Raw genomic sequence first — 15,165 nt, forward strand, 5'->3', positions numbered from 1 at the left:
CGAAGCCTGCGCGGTCTAAGGTCTTCCCAGTGCACTATTTGAGGAACCAGTGTAACTTCCCTCAGTTCCCAGCAGAAGGGCCTGTCCTCCCAGAGATCGTGGTCTTCCTGGTGTCAACACACGTTCCCCTAACCATCCCCAGGCCATACAATTGCTTCAGAGACGGTGAAGCCACAGGGCTGGAGACCCCCTGAGCCACTTGCAGCCCGTGCGACGTCCCACCTCACAAAGACCCCACGAAGTTCGACACACTTGCTGAGCACCGGTATAAACTGGTGTTAATGATTACGACCTAGACCTCTCTGGTTTACCTACAAAACAAGGACCTTTTAATATGTTACAGAACTGAGCAAGCTCTATGTTTCCCAGAGCAATAAATCCAGCCTGCCTTTTGCCTCCTAAGGACCGGTTTTAGTACTTTATAAACTAAAGTAAGCTGCACTGTATATGGGGCTGCTGAGATAAAGGAAAGTAGTTTTAGTCATATTTCTCTTTAACCAGATTTACCACATTTCATTACTTTGCTGCCTACTATTGCTCTGTGGTCCCCAAGGAAATAAGTAGATGAAACTGAGAAGAAAAACAACATAAAGTAGGATATTCAATACCCCGGGTTGCATATATCCAATAGGATCACACAATGATTAAATTTAGCTCCAGTTAACCTGATGTCAAGTGCAGCTCAGCTCGGGGGGCAGTGAGAAACCGAATGCATGTTCTACATTTCCAGAAAATATTTATACCGAAACATACGGCTTTGAGTGTCCCTGCCACGCAGCAACATTGACACACAACAGGCAGGCTCTCCTTTGGCAGGTCACTGAATATTGTGTGTGAACCTTTGACGTGACAAAGACGTCGTTTGGCCGAGGAGAGCGTTTGTAGCCCAGCGTGTCTTGCTCCCTGTCCGCACCCGTGTGCTACTGTAGCATCTCTGCCCGCTGGGCTCTCGGAAAGGACACAGACTTCTATCTGGAGGTTGGGGACCATGACATTTCTGACAGGCAGCTCCATTTAGACGGCGTCTCCCCAAACTTCTCAAGTTTGAAAGAGTCTCACTGTTTGGAACAAGCACCCAAGGTGAAGTGCTCTGTGCACATCAGGGGAAGGAATGTTCAGATGTTAAACGCTGAGTCCGTACCAAGGCTGGGTAATTCCTTCCTGGGGAAAGGGAGAGTCGAATTCCAAATCAGACAGGCCCATTGTGCCTGGCCTCGTTTTAATCAGCCAGTGATTCGCTGGGCAGCGCGGGGGTCCACCAGATGTCCGCGGAAGGCTCCTCCACACCTGCCTGCTTTGGGCCGAAAGACAGAAAGCGGCCGTGGCCAGTGGGGCCAGTCACTTCGCTTAACAGTGAGGAAGCTGAGCTACGGGGAGTTGCGGTTCACCCCCGTATTATAACCATGAAGAAAAACAATTACGTTGCTTTATAGTCCCTTCTGCTTTTAAAAAACCTTTTTGTGAAAAATGTGAATTAAAAAGAGTGTACCAAGTATGTATGTGCAACATAAAGAATAAGAATGAAATAAAGACCTTAGGCTTTTCTTCCCGGTCTCACCGCTTCTGCATGTGTATCCCTGCGCAGTGGGTTTGAGCTTTGCGCTCAGTGACGCGATGCCGTTTGAATCCTGTGACTTCCTTCTTTCCGCCGACAGTATGTTTGAGGTTCGACCATGTGGATGCCGTCACTGTAGCTGACTCACTCCGTTCCAGACACCGTCCCGCTGTGGGACCACGCCATGATTTAGTCATTCCACGGGAGACGGATTTTTGGGTTACTTCCTATTGGCGTCTTTATTTGCTTTGATTGTTTTGCGTGTGACTTGCACATTCGTGTGACTAGAATCCGAGGAACCTGTGACATGCCGGTTCCTCAGATTCTAGAACTGGTATGTAAAGAGAGAACTTTACATTGGAAAAGTACCATTTGAGCCAAGTCCAGAATGGCGAGGAGGAGGAGGGCCATGCGAACATGGCGAGCAGAATGTTCCGAGGAGGAGGACGACGGACGCACAGGCCCTGGGGCGAGGGAACGCGGGACAGCAGAACAGAGCAACAAGGCCCCGTGGCGGCCGTAGGAGCCCCGGGAGGGCGCGAAGAGGCGCGTTCTCGAGGCAGCAGAAGTGCAGGCAAGATGCGGTGAAGGCGCAGGCAGGAAAAGGGGAGTTGCAGGCGGGGAGGCTGGGCTGAACTGAGAAATATTTTGGAGATAGAGAAACACACTTCGTGTGCATGGCGGGTGGAAACGATCGTGGGACTTACTGAGGGGCAGAAGGCTGGCGGGGACAGAGGCGTTTGGGGAGGCGGGGAAATAAATAGACGTTCTTGTGTTAGTAGAGGGACGTTTGAGACGCCTGAAAGACACCCAGGGGGAGGGTCCGGGGGGCAGGCGTCGGCACGTCGCTGGTGCTTGGGAGTCCTGGGAGAGGGTAAGATTCTCTTCTCAAAGGGAAGAGGCACAAAATCTAACCCTCAGGTAGCCCAACATGTTCTGCACGTGCTGAGGGAGAAGAGCCGGCCAAGGACGACCACAAAGGGTGGAGTTCTGGACACCAGGAGACAGGCCTGCTTCTGGACAGAAGGCTCCTGACAGGTCAGGTAGCATGAGGAGCAGAGACGGGGGTACCCCGGAAGGAAGGGAAGCCACAGTGCCTGAGAGGTGGGGACAGTGAATACATGGCAAGGGCGGGGAGACTGTTTCGCGACCCATCAAGGCGCCTGGGTGGTGAGAGGAGCAGGTGGGGTGGGAGCGGGAGAGCAGGGGCCAGAGGGGAGGGTTCTCTGGAGAGGGAAGCAGATGTCACAGGGTGGCTACGGCAGGAGCGGCGTCCCCAAGAAAGTAGGAGAGGGTCTGTGATCCGAGCAGAGACGCTCACGGAGATTCATGCTCAGCGCTCTGCATGGAGTTGTTTGTAAACGTAAAACCAGGAAACGACCTCACGTTCAAAAAGGGAGAATCGTGTCTTAAAAGTAAGTCATAGCATGTCAACAAGATTTGCGGGGGGGCGGGGCAGGGGCGGGTCATGTTGCATGCAGAGAGAAGTAATATACAAAAACATGCATTTGAACTTTGAAAAGGAGACCATCCATCTGTGTTTCGTGTACAAACACTTCCAGAAGGAGACCCACCAGAACTACACCCATGGTTACTTTCCATATCATCCTGGGCAATTCCCCCCTTTTGTGTACTTTTTTTTAAATATCCAAATAGCATAGTGAACATGAATTATTCGTGTTATTTTTAAAAATAGATGGAGCAAAAGAGCTGTTTCCTTTTGCTTGATGCATGCAAACACATCACAGGAGCGACGCTCTGGAAAACCACGTCGGTCTCCCCTGCCGGCCCTCACCCGCTCTCCTTGTCCGTGGCGTCAGGCTGCCTCACTCGGGCCCGTGCCGAGCTGTGGCTGACGCCTCCCAGGGCACTGGGCAGTCGCCCAGATGCCGTTCGACAGCCCTACCAGGAAAGCAGGCCCGGAAGCCTGCCAGGGAACTCCCCCCAGAGCGGGGACAGAAGGGGAGGCCCTGGAGCCACAGAGGGAATCCCGATAACTCGCTAAAATGAGGGATTGCAGTTGCGAGCAGCAGAAGCCACGGAGGTCAGCCTTCTCCATGGCGAGTGCTTACGCAGGTGCCGGAGAGGCGCGCTCTTCACCGGGACCACACCAGCCCCGAAAGGGACTGCAGGGCTGTGGCTAAGTTGGAAGAGCGAGGGAATGCCGGGAAGTGGCCGGCGTTGGCCGCCGGCTGTGATCCAAAAATCCTGACCTCGTCGACCTGTAACCACCAACTCGGAGGTCGTATTTCCACTAGAATGGGCTTTCATTTATTTGTTAAATGTTTCCTTGGCCCCTCCTGCATGCCAGGAACTGTGCTGGGGCCCAGAGATTCAACCTCAGGGACGAAAGATCCAACAGGCACCGCTCCCTCGGTCCAGTGCGGAAGAGAGACTATGAAATGAGCGGGGATAAGGCGTTACATGCGACCGCAAAGAAAGGGCGGTGAGCTCCGGCGGAAGCTCTGGCAGGAGCGGAGTCCCAGGAAGAAGAGAGGGTACGCTGGGGCGTTTCTGCGGGCGGGAACTGGCAGTGCGGGCGCCAGGTAGCGGAGTGGTCAAGGCAGAGGGGACTGTGTGAGGACACCCGGAGAAGGCGTGATTCCTGAGGGGTGACAGGGGTCAGTAGGGCCGTGCAGGCGGACAGGGGCCCTGGGGGTTTCGGGTTGGCGGGAGGCGAGACTGCAGACAGGGATCCGTTAGGAGGCCGCGTGAGCGTGAGGGAGAGAAGTAATTTGACTACGAAATACTTATGGAGGAAAACCAACAGGACTTAGCGAGTAACTGATGTTGTAGGCACTCAGAGCATTGATGTTAGATCTTCCTCTTTTCTACTCTAAGCATTTAGTGCTATAAACGTCCCTCACAACACAGCCCTAGCTGCGTCCCACAACGTCGACATGTGTTTGCATATCCATTCAGTTTTCAATACTTTCAGATTTCTGTTTAGAAGTCCTTTCATTTCCAAATAGTTGTGTTGTTTCCAGACCTTTCCGGTATCATTTTCTACTTTAAATCCGCTTGGTCCTTTGTTTTACATTTACTGAGATCTCTTCGCTAAGCCAGGACACAGTCTAGGGGTGGGCCTTCCCTAGCCCGGTTGACTTGTGTCCCTTTTTCATCTGGCCTTTCCTTGCCTTACTGACTTTTCTTCCTTCTTTCTCTCTTTCTTTGTCAATAGTCTCTTGTCCAGAGCAAAGAAGCGAAGGTCAGGCCAGGTCTGCGTGAACTTCCTGTAGCCTGGGGATCATCTCTCCGCACTGCCTGTGAGGCATTATGCACCGGCCCACTCACAAAACAAGCCACGAAGCACAGGCAGGCATATCATAGTCTGAATCCGTATTTGGGAAAGGGAATTAAAGAGTCACGGTCTGCAGAATGCGCCTCCGGCCACAATAATTACAGCCTTTACACTACCAGGCCGAGGCCTTCAGCTCCTTGGAGCCGGAGCCAGGGCCACATGATTTCTTCCCAGAAGAGGGTACTTTCCCCGCGGGGGTGGCTTCCCAGAAGCAACAGATGTTCGGCCTCAAAGACAAATTCGACCTCATCTCTTAAGACGCAGGACGTCGCAGGAACTGTAAAATGACAACTTTTTTTTTATTCCTTGCTTCATTAAGGGTATATAATATATACTTATATTTATTTGGTATACATCCTAATCATTTCTATGTAATTATATAATTTTCATGTGTCATTTTTTAGCCATACATATGTAAAGTCTTGGCACCTGGTCTCACCCAGGGTCACCATGCCTCATGCTCTTGTTCAGCGAGGAAGAGAAACACGTATTAAGCTGGGAGCTGCGGGTTCTGCTTTGCTTTCCATAAGTAGTTAGAGCATGAAAGGAACCCCTGAATCGCTGCGGGCGCCTGCCAGTACCTCGAGCCAGCTGCCAACCCCTCCAGCTTCTGATGATAACGGAGTCTGGAAACTTTGTGCCCCCTCGTAAGTCTTGAGACCCCAGTCCTCGCCGCCGCAGAGAGCTGGGGTCCTCGGTGGCCGGGTCGGGGGCACCTGCGGAAACGCGGCACAGCAGCTGCCTGAGAACCGGCGGTGGAAGGAGACGCTGAGAAAAGCAGCGAGGATGTCCTGCAGCAGGTCGTCTGAAGTCCCGAAGTCTGTACACTCACACGTTCTGGGGAACTCAGCCGAATCTAAAGGGAAGAAGCACCAAGGAATGTTTGCCGGTCATTCCGAATTCTGTACTTGGGAAGAGGAGTGGGGCAGAGAACGGGCGTAACGTGGGGTACGAAGTCCTGCGGCCGCCCAACGTCAGTGTGAAACAGCTCGCGGGGACTTCCTGGTCTCTTTTGAAGGTTATTTCTTCTTTGGGCACTTACCACGAGGTCTACCCACACTCCTGCACTGGGCACTTCAGCCACACCCGTCCCACGTGTGGGCAGATCGCGTTTGTGCCTCTGGCAGCGTCTTGAGAGCCGGGAGTCCCTCCCCCGCCGCCTGTCCATTTCTCCCTCAGGGTCCGCAAGCCCTGATTCAGCCCCAGCCTGGTGAGGGGAGATGTCCCGCCTCCGTCCGTCTCTCTGATGGGCATCGGCGCCCTCCGATCCCGCGGAGCAACCATCAGTCACTCCTCAGATGACCGGCCCCACTCCGGTAACGTCACCGAGCGGTCGCCAGCTCCCAGAGGCCCCATGTCCCCAGCCACAGTCCCAGAGGGCTCCTTCCCATGCCTTCCAGTGGACGGTGGGTGCCTGAAAGTCGCTGCCAACCGGACTCCCAGTCCCAAGTCCTTGGTTTCAGTCGCCACGTGCTCCTTAGCAGCTCCTGCGGCCTTCCCGGGGCGCGGCCCTGGTCTGAAGCGGAGCCCGGCTCCGCGCCCCCCGCAGGCCCACGCCAGGTGTGTCTGACTGCAGAGCTCATCAACCCACAGGCGCGCACGCCCCCCGGGACTGAGCCTCCGGCCCCACAGGTGCAAGTGGGGGTGCGCTCGCTCGGAACAGCGACAGACGTGGACCAGCTTCTTGCATGAGGTCACAAGAGCCATACTCGTCAGAAACCAAAAGAGGCCTAACGTGGGCTGTTTCCTTGCAGAGCTGAGCCGATGCTTCTTGAAAAGACCCTGTTTCACTACTGGGACAGGCTTGGACACCAATGAAATCCTAAGAAGCTGTGAAAACCGTAGGCCCGTCATTTCCTTCCAGGGCTCAGACTGTCGTGACAAAGGGCCAGAAGGGAGCAGTCCCTCAAGGGGGCACAGGTGGTGCCTGGCCTGGCAGCCGATTTGCCTTCCGGCACCTACCGCAGGTGAGGGGCCAGCTTGGGGAGGCCACCATGCCTCCGGGACGGGTCGATGGGGCACCCCGTCGTGTGACAAGTCCGAGACACAGGGACAAGTCTCTCGTGGGGCTTCTCCTCAGAGCCAAGGGCCTGGCAGCCCCTGGCCTGGGCGCAGCTTGCGTGGCCCCTGGGGTCGGCAGGAGCTGGAGCCCGGGGGTCACGGGGACTTGAGTGGCAGGCGGCACCGCTGAGCCCCGAGAGACCGAGCCTGTTCCTCCCTGTGCAGAGGCCTGGGGGTCATGGCGCGAGCTGGGGCTCACCCAAGATGGCTCAGCGAGGTGCTGGGAGGCGAGAGCGGGGGCACAGGCCTCCTGAGCACCCATCCCGGGTCTCCCCGCGCCGCCGCCCCGCCGAGACCCACCGCGCAACCCCGGAGCCCCGCAGGCTTCCCGTGGACCAGCGGGAAGAACGGGGGACAGAGCCAACTGCGTGCGAAACGGAGGACGGAGACGAGCTTCCAGGCCCTAACAGACCGTGTCTTCTCCTTTGCTGGACTCGCGGGGCATTTGCCCAGCCCCGCATCTCCGGGCATCCTCTGGAGGGACACGGCCTGCTCAGTCTATCGGCAGAGCTCCCGGGGCGCGCAGGGGCTCGGGGTTCCAGTTCATGCACTGTGGTCTCAGGTTTCCCTGCTGGAAATGCCACAGTTAATATAGCGACATTACCAGCTCAGCACTCACATAGTGGCCAACGTTTAATTTAATTTCCCTTTTCTCTGGCGCTGGGGAAATGCGGAGCCCGGGGGAAGTACTGGCCGGCGAGCACCTGTGCTGCAGAGCCGCCGGCAACTGGAACGGCGCTTCTCGGCGCCTGTGAGGCGTTTTATTTCCCAGCGCCTCCCGTGAGCCGGGCTCTGCCCCAGGAGAGGTAGCTGGGTGGCCCCCACCAGTGGGGTCGGGTCGGGTCAAGGGCGAGCGGGACGTCCACGGCGGCCCTTGGAGGTCCTTGCTCAGCACAGAGCCAGGGCTGAACCTGGTGTCTACCAAGGGGTCACCCTCACCGCCGGGGGCCACCCTGCACCCTGGAAGGCTCAGGACGCGGGCGTGTACAGCACTCGTGTTGCTTTTCTCTGCCGTGGTGAGTCCCAGCGTGTGCATCTCACTGCGTGGCATTCAGGGGACACTGGTTGGAGGGCCCTGTCCCCATCAGTGACAGCGAGGGGCCTGGGCTGTGGGCAGGGGGCCGCCCTGCAGACCCAGGACATTCAGGGCTGGGCCCGCTCCTTAGGCTCCCCGTGCCGACGGGGGTGGGGGTCCTGCTCCCCACCAAAGGGACGCGCTGTGAATGCTGGGGTTTCCTGTATCCGCCGGGGCACGGAAGAAGGGCAGGGGGCCCCGCTCCGGCATCTCTCGGCCCTGGGAGCCGACCGTGCAGATGGCCCCGCGCCCGCAGGCCGGCTCCTTGGCTGTCCCGCAGGGGGTGGGCCTCCACATGTAAGCCTGGGCTGGGACCCCCCTTGCTTCCGGGTCCCCAGGGGGAGCTGCCGGGGCTGGTCCCGGGGCCCAGCGTCCCCCGAGCCCCGCGGGAGCAGGGGCCTCGCTCAGGTGGCCTCCGGCAGGTGTGGGAGCGTCACGGGGCTTCCGCAGAGGCTCCGCGGTGGGTGGCGCCATTCCCACGCACCCCCACGTGTTCTGTCTACTGGATTTAGAGTGATGAAGCGACATTATTTAAGGAAAAAAAAGAAAAACACCTTTTGAGGTAAAAGAGACTATGAACCGCTTTGGGTTTTCTTTTCAAAGGAAGTTCCTCAGCTTTGAAACTGTCGCTTCCAGGGCGGAAGGGGGTCCGTGCCTTCCTGCTGAGTCTCCGCTGCCCAAGCGACGTGCTCTCTTTCTGCTTCTTAATCTTCACACCCCGTTTCCTGAACCACGGCGAGCTTATCTTGTCTTCCCAGCCCCAGGTGCGTGAGGCCGTTCTTTTCTGAAGGAGGAGCGGAGGACTCCGCGCGAGCCCAGTGGGAAAGGGAAAGGCTGCGGCAGGTGCAGAAACGCTCTGACGCCCCAGCACATTTCTGTGCCTCAAAGAAGCAGGTTCCCAGCGGCCCCCTGGCCACCCAACCGCCCCCGGACTCTGCACCCGCAGCCGCGCTGGGGGAAGGCCGCAGCCCTTCCCTTCCCTCTCCTCTGGAAAGTTCGGGTGGGTTTCTCATGCAATCCAAAAAAAAAAAAAAAACGGTGAAAATGAGGTGGAAGGTGGAAGAGGGTCCTGTGGGTCGTGGAGAGGCCTGGGGAAAAACCGAAGACGGTGAACGGGACGCGGGCTCTGCACGCGGGCCTCCGTCATTCCGCCGGGAGCCACTGGAGAGGCAGAGCTCCCCGTCAGACTTCGCTCCCGCTGGACCCGCCCCCAGGCCCTGGGTGTGGCACCTATGGTGGGTTTGGGGCAGGGCGGGGGCAGAAACTAGACTCCCCCGGTGTGCGGGGCGGGGGAGGGCAGACAGAACAATGGCGCCCCAAAGATGCCGCCCCCTCATTCCCAGGAACTGCGAGTGTGACCTTCTGCAGCGTACGGTGCTCTGTCGGCGTGATTGGGTTGGGGTCTCCTGGAGGGGACAGTGCCTGGGACATTTAGGTGGGTCCAAGGCAACTGCAAGTGTCCCGCTAAGGGAGAGAGGCAGGAGGGCCGGGGAAGGAGGTGGAGGACAGGGAGAGGCAGGGGAGGCTTCGAGCGAGGCTGTGGGCTTCTGGCTCTGAGGACGGAGGCGGACAGACCCCTGGAGCGCTCCGTGGGGCTCCGCAGACGCACCGTCCAGCGCCCGTGAGCAGGAGACGCTCTCCAATGACGCTGCGAGTGCTACACGTGGGCGAGCCGCACGCGGGGCATTCAGAGCAAAAGACATTGATTTAAAGCCATTCGCTGGGTGGGCCAAGAACAACTGCCCCAGGGGCCCGGGACAAAGCCAGCAAAAGCGCCCAGCGTAGCCCACGGGAGGGCGAGCGGCCTGCACAGGCACGGGCGTCGAGATGCGTGGCTCTCGACCGGAGGCCGTCCCCCTGGGCCCGCGCCCTATTTAGAAGGGTACCAAAAAGGGAGTGACACACAGCCCCCCACTCAGTGCAGGCCAAGAGTGGGGAAGACCTCCTGGGGCTCAGGCGGCAGAAGAGAGGACCCGGTGTCATGGAATCGAACCCCACCCCTCACCGGTTCAGGCCCCACACCCGCCAGCGGCCCGGAACTCCGCCGGCTCTTTTCCCACCCGTGACCCGGGGTGAGGGCCACGCTCTGAGCCATGTCCCCAAGTCCGATGCGGAGAATTTCCTTACCTCTGCCCACACAGGTGAGCCCTCCCTGGCTCCACAGAGAATGTGGGATGGGGCAGGGGACAGGTCACCTGTGGTCTGGGCACCTTCCTTCCTTGGGGGGGGAGGGGAGCCCCGCGGGCAGCCACGGCCACGGCTCTGTCCTGGGACTCAGCTGCGGCTTTCAGCGCCCTTCGCGCTGGCACGGGGGTGTTTTCAGCCCGGCTCTGAATTTCCGAGTGCGTGGTCATTTCGTCGAGCTTCTTTTTATGTGTCTGGAGCGGGGCCACTGTGTTAATTTAAGGGAAGGGCTCCCATATCAGCTCCAGCCACCCCGTCCTGTTGACCAAAACTCTGACATCATGCGGCAGAACAGGAATTTTCAATTAATAGCACAGCCAAGTCCAGCTGGTTGCAGAAGCCCACGGACGCTGTCCAAGTCCCAGCGGTCCACTCGTCAGCCCGCGAGGAAGGGCAGCCTCTCGTCTCCTTAGGGTCCCCGCGCCCAGCACCTGCCAGGCCCAGCTGAGCACCCAGACGAGAGGCGGCCGCCCTTTGCCGGTGCCCCACAGACACCTCCGCCAGTTCTCAGAGCTTCCCAGCATAGGGATGGTTTTACCCCCCACCTAAACCTACAGTGAGACGCGTCACCTGCCCAAGGCCGCCCAGCTAGAGCGCACAAAGCTGGGAGGCCTGCCTGGGTTTCGTCCGAGGCCAGAGCCCACGGCTTTTCACCACCATGCAGATGTTTGCTGAACGGAGGAGGGTGGAAGGAGGGAGAAGGCTTCCTCAGCTCAGCCTCCGTGGTAAGAGAGAGAAATGGTAGAAGCTAAATGGATGCTGATTTTGACTCCAATGAGGACTTTTGCGCCAACTGAACCAGCCGAACGGGCCTCAGGGCTGGTCTGCAGCGCTGGGTGCTGGGAGAGCCCAGGTGCGGACTGGGAACCCCGGCAAGGGTGTTGGTGGAGGGAGGGAACTCCAGCCACTCACTGAGCCGAGCCGGGAGACCCGCTCGCCCCAGGTTCTTTCTACCCTGGACTCTGGCGTTCTCGCAGAAGCTGTTTTCACATCTATTCAGAGCCTGCCATTCACCGGACTATAATGCCTCCTTTGATCTAATTGGCGACCCAAATAGCTTTAAGTGGCTCTCGGCGGGTGGCCCAGGCATTGTGCTGAGAATCCAGCTCGAGGTGGGCTTCCTCTCCTCAGGGGGCAGGGCCTGGCTGGCCCCCCAGGTTCAGGACAAAAGAGATCTTGGCTGGTAGGGCCCCACGCTGTCCCCCGGGGACAGTCTCCGGATCACCAGGGCGCTGAGGGAAGTAGAACTGAGAGGAGAGAAAGAAAGAGAAGAAAGAAAAGACGCGGTTGGGGGGAGGGCGGGCAGGAGCGAGAGCCTTTGGAAGCACTCGGCAGCAGCTGACTCTGGTTGCCCTCCACCTGCACGGCTGCAGAGGGAGCACAAGGGGCCTCCCCGCGACAGCCCTGCCCTCCTGGGCCCTGGTCTCGTCCCTCCCCTCCCCCCAGGGCCTCGCCACTGGGAATACTCTCCTCCTGCCTCTCAGGACCCCATCTCGGCGCCCCTGCCCTTGGGCGCCCCGACCCCATGGAGGGCAGCGGGCGAAGCCCAAGCAAAAAGCAACCAAAAGGCCATTTTTGCTGATTGCCTATGAAGGCCGTTGAAGGGAAAGAACGAGACTTGTGAAGAAACAGCTGTCGCTGCCGCAGTTTTCAGCACAACTCCCTCGTGCCTGCGCCTGCGTTCCCAGGGAGCCCCAGGGCGTCGGGCTCCGCCCCCGGCCCCAGCACTGCTGTGGGAGGAGGGCGAGAGGTGGCGCTGTGGATCCGACTCGGAGGCTGTCCTTCCTGGTCCGTCCGTGGAAGGAGGCTTCCAGGGCTAGCATCTTAAAGAGGGGGCTCTGAATGGCTGTGCCCACCCGAAATTCATCCTTTGAAACCCACCCCCAAGGTGATGGTGATAGGAGGTGATAAGAGCTCGTGGGTGGAGCCCTCATAAAGGGGACCCCAGGGAGCTCCCTGCCCCTTCCTCCACATGGGGACTCAGTGAGGAGGGCCTGTGAACCGGGAGGGGCCTCCCCAGAGAGAGAATCTGCCGGCACCTGCATCTGGGCCCTCCAGCCTCCAGGTCGGGGAAGTCGGTGTGGGCAAGTCACTGGCTCCCGGTCTGGGGGCTTCGTACCGGCCGCCAGAACAAGGGCCGGGAGCCTGACGGGGTTTCTTCCTGGTGCACATCATTCGTCTTCTGACATGGGGGTGCTCCGCAGGCCTGTCTCCAACCACTTGCACATCGAACGGTTCCCTCTACCCATCGAGCCCAAGCCCCCCCGAACCCCGTCGGCTGATCCGCATCACCCTGACCCCGGCACGGCCAGAAAGACGGACACACGCATTTCCGAGGACAGGTCGGGGGGCACGAAGTGGGCATCCTCTCCCTCCGGTTTGGGGGAAAGAGAGAGAGAAGCTCATCTCTTTCATTGCTTTCCCATCCTATAACCAAGGAGTCCACCTGAGCTGGGGGTCGTAACCTGGACAGATGTCACATCTCAGCCACAGGTTTTCCTAAAGAAAAAGGCACAGGTCACCCAAGGTACACAGGGCAGCCCCTGGGGTCAGGATCAGGGTCAGGGTCCCCTTGGCCTTTGCTGCCCAGGCTGGCTTGGCTCCTCGAAGGAAGGGCACCCACAGAGCCAGGCCTCCTGGTTGGCGACGCAGCGACCGCCACCAGGTCGTGCTGGGCAGCCGGGGCCCCGTGTGGCGAGCAGCCCATCCCCCATGTCCGAAGGGCTGGGGCGACGTGGGAGTGAACGGAAGTCGGGCGCTTGGGTGCTTTTCCATGGGGCGTTGAGGGTGTCAATGGCACAAGGCTCATCACTCTGGGGACCAGCAGTGGCTCACAGGTACATGACAGGATCCCCGCCCCCGTGAGTGGGCGGGGCCTCCGCGGGCGAGCCCCCACTGCGCTGCGGGGTAGTCCTTGCTCACGAGGCCCACGGCCTTCCTCCGAGTCCTCCAGCCCCTCCCCCACTGGCTCTGCGGCACTTCACTCTTTGGCCTCGCTTCCCTGCCGTTGCTTGAGTTGGACGATGCCCAGGCCCAGAGCCTCTCTCCCATGTTGTCGTTGGGGTCCGGCCATGGGCCCACTTTCTAGATAAAGCCTTGGAGCATGGAGCCAGGACATGGGAGCAAGACGTCCCCCGCTCCTCCGGGCCTGGAGCCCGGCAGCCGACCCCTGGCGAGGCCTCGACTGAAGCCACGGGCAGTGGGGGCAGCCTGAGGCAGGGCCCGGCGCCCAGCTCCCCGGTGTCAGAGCCCGGAGAGTGGGGGGCGTCCCCCGCGATGTCTGTGTCGCTTGGGGAGAAATAAGGGTGCTCGCGCTACCGTGCGGATAGCCACCAGTGCAGCCACGGGACAAGCTGGAGTGGCCAGTCCTCAGTAGGAGAGGCAAGTCCGGGGGGCCGCGGAGCCGTGAGGTCACGGTCACCGTCTCCCTGCTCGCTGGGACAGCTCCAGTTGGGAGAACGCTGCCCCCCCCCTCTGCTGGCCTTCTCCGGTGAGCCTCCGTCACGCGGGGCTCTGTGCAGCGCCGGGGGAGGGGAGGGGGATCGGGCAGGCGGCCGCCATCCCCCTGCCCTGGCTTCCTGACAGGCTCTGTGCCCAGGGCCACTCAAGGGCGACAGCGTCGGTCCCAGACAGGGAAACTGAGGCACGCGTGGGGCCGCGATTTGAACCTGACTGCACACTTCTGCAGCAGGCTCCATCGCCTTCAGCCCCCGATGGAGTTCGGGGGCTCGGTCCCACGAAACCCACGAGCAGACCGGAGCCCACAGAGTCGGCGTGTCCTTCGAGGCCAGCCGGGCAGCCCGCGAGGGGGCCGGCCAGCGCCCAGCGCCGCGGCCCGGACCCCGAGGCGGCAGGGTCGGCGCGGTCCTCTCTGCTCCACGGGAGGGGCCTGGGTTGTGCCAGCCGGGGCGGGAGGCGGCCTTCTAGGCATGTGCCCTCCCGACACAAACACAGAGGGTTTCTTGAGATTCCTTCCCACCCCCCAGCGACGCCGCTGCGATGACCTCCCCGCAGCCTCACCCGGGCATCTGGCGGGCCCCCGGGAGGCAGAGCACATTCCCACGTGCAGCGGGGGCTCAGCCCCCCGGTTCTCCATCCGTTCCGAGCATGAGCAGCGCAAAGCAGTTTTTCATCTTAAGTGACTTTATTTGGTGTCAGAGACAAAAACATTGTTACTCACTTGGTGCCTGAAGGAAAAGAATGTCTCTTAAAAACACAGTTGTTTGAGTTCAATGACTTTCTCTTCGTAACCTTGAGGTGCTGGTGAGAAATCTGCCCTTCCCTCCAGCCTCACCAGAAAGGCCCTGTCGACAGGCAGGCTCGCGGTGATTTGCAGCCTGCTGGCCTCCGCGGTAACCGCCGCGGCTGCCCGCTCAGCCGCGCGCTCTGCTCGCTCACGCCAGAGAGGTCTCGCTCCGCAGAAGGAAAAAGTTTCTCAGAGCAGAGTGGCTTTGGGTCAAAAGGACAAAATAAACAGAGTGAAAATGGAGTGTTTCCTTCTGGGAACATGAGGGCTCATTGTGGAGAAGATCGTGCGGCAATGATGATAATAACTAACATGTGGCTACAAGTCTGTTCCCAAAACGTCCCCAACTGTCCCATCCTGGGAGCAGAGGCGAGTCTTCCCCTGAGACAGGGCGCTGGCACTCGCACCCTGGGCTTAGCGTTCTCAGACCTGGGGGTCCCCTAAACGCCAGCTGGCGGAGCAGCCGGCCCCCTCAGCCCTCCGACTCGCCACCTCATCACACCGACGCTCCCCGCCCGCGCAGCCGGCGCAGGCACACGCAGGGGGTCAGTGAGCTCCTGAAAGGCCTGCGGCCGTCCGCCCAGGCCGACCGTGCGGGAGGCTGACCGGGGGCCCTCCCCGCGCGTCCGCGTCCTAATGCCAGGAACCTGGGAACGCTTCCTCGTACGACCGGAAGGACTCCGCAGGTGTGATCGAATGAAGGACCTCGAGACGGCGGGGTTATCCTGGGTTCCCTGGAGGTC

General features: G+C 59.7%; 1 protein-coding gene across 1 annotated transcript in view; it reads left to right on the forward strand.

The window, feature by feature from the left end:
* The window catches only part of CUNH18orf63 (chromosome unknown C18orf63 homolog), a 30,132-nt gene extending 25,019 nt beyond the window's left edge, over positions 1-5,113 (forward strand). Inside the window, exon 13 of the mRNA XM_054583381.1 lies at positions 4,976-5,113. Coding sequence (XP_054439356.1) covers positions 4,976-5,113 — 138 coding nt within the window. The remainder of the gene's footprint in view (positions 1-4,975) is intronic.
* The last annotated feature ends 10,052 nt before the right edge of the window (positions 5,114-15,165 follow it).

This window comes from Pteronotus mesoamericanus, unplaced genomic scaffold (assembly GCF_021234165.1).
Source record: "Pteronotus mesoamericanus isolate MK-2021 breed Mesoamerican mustached bat unplaced genomic scaffold, CSHL_Meso_final contig_74, whole genome shotgun sequence".
In the NCBI taxonomy this organism is placed as follows: Eukaryota; Metazoa; Chordata; class Mammalia; order Chiroptera; family Mormoopidae; genus Pteronotus; species Pteronotus mesoamericanus.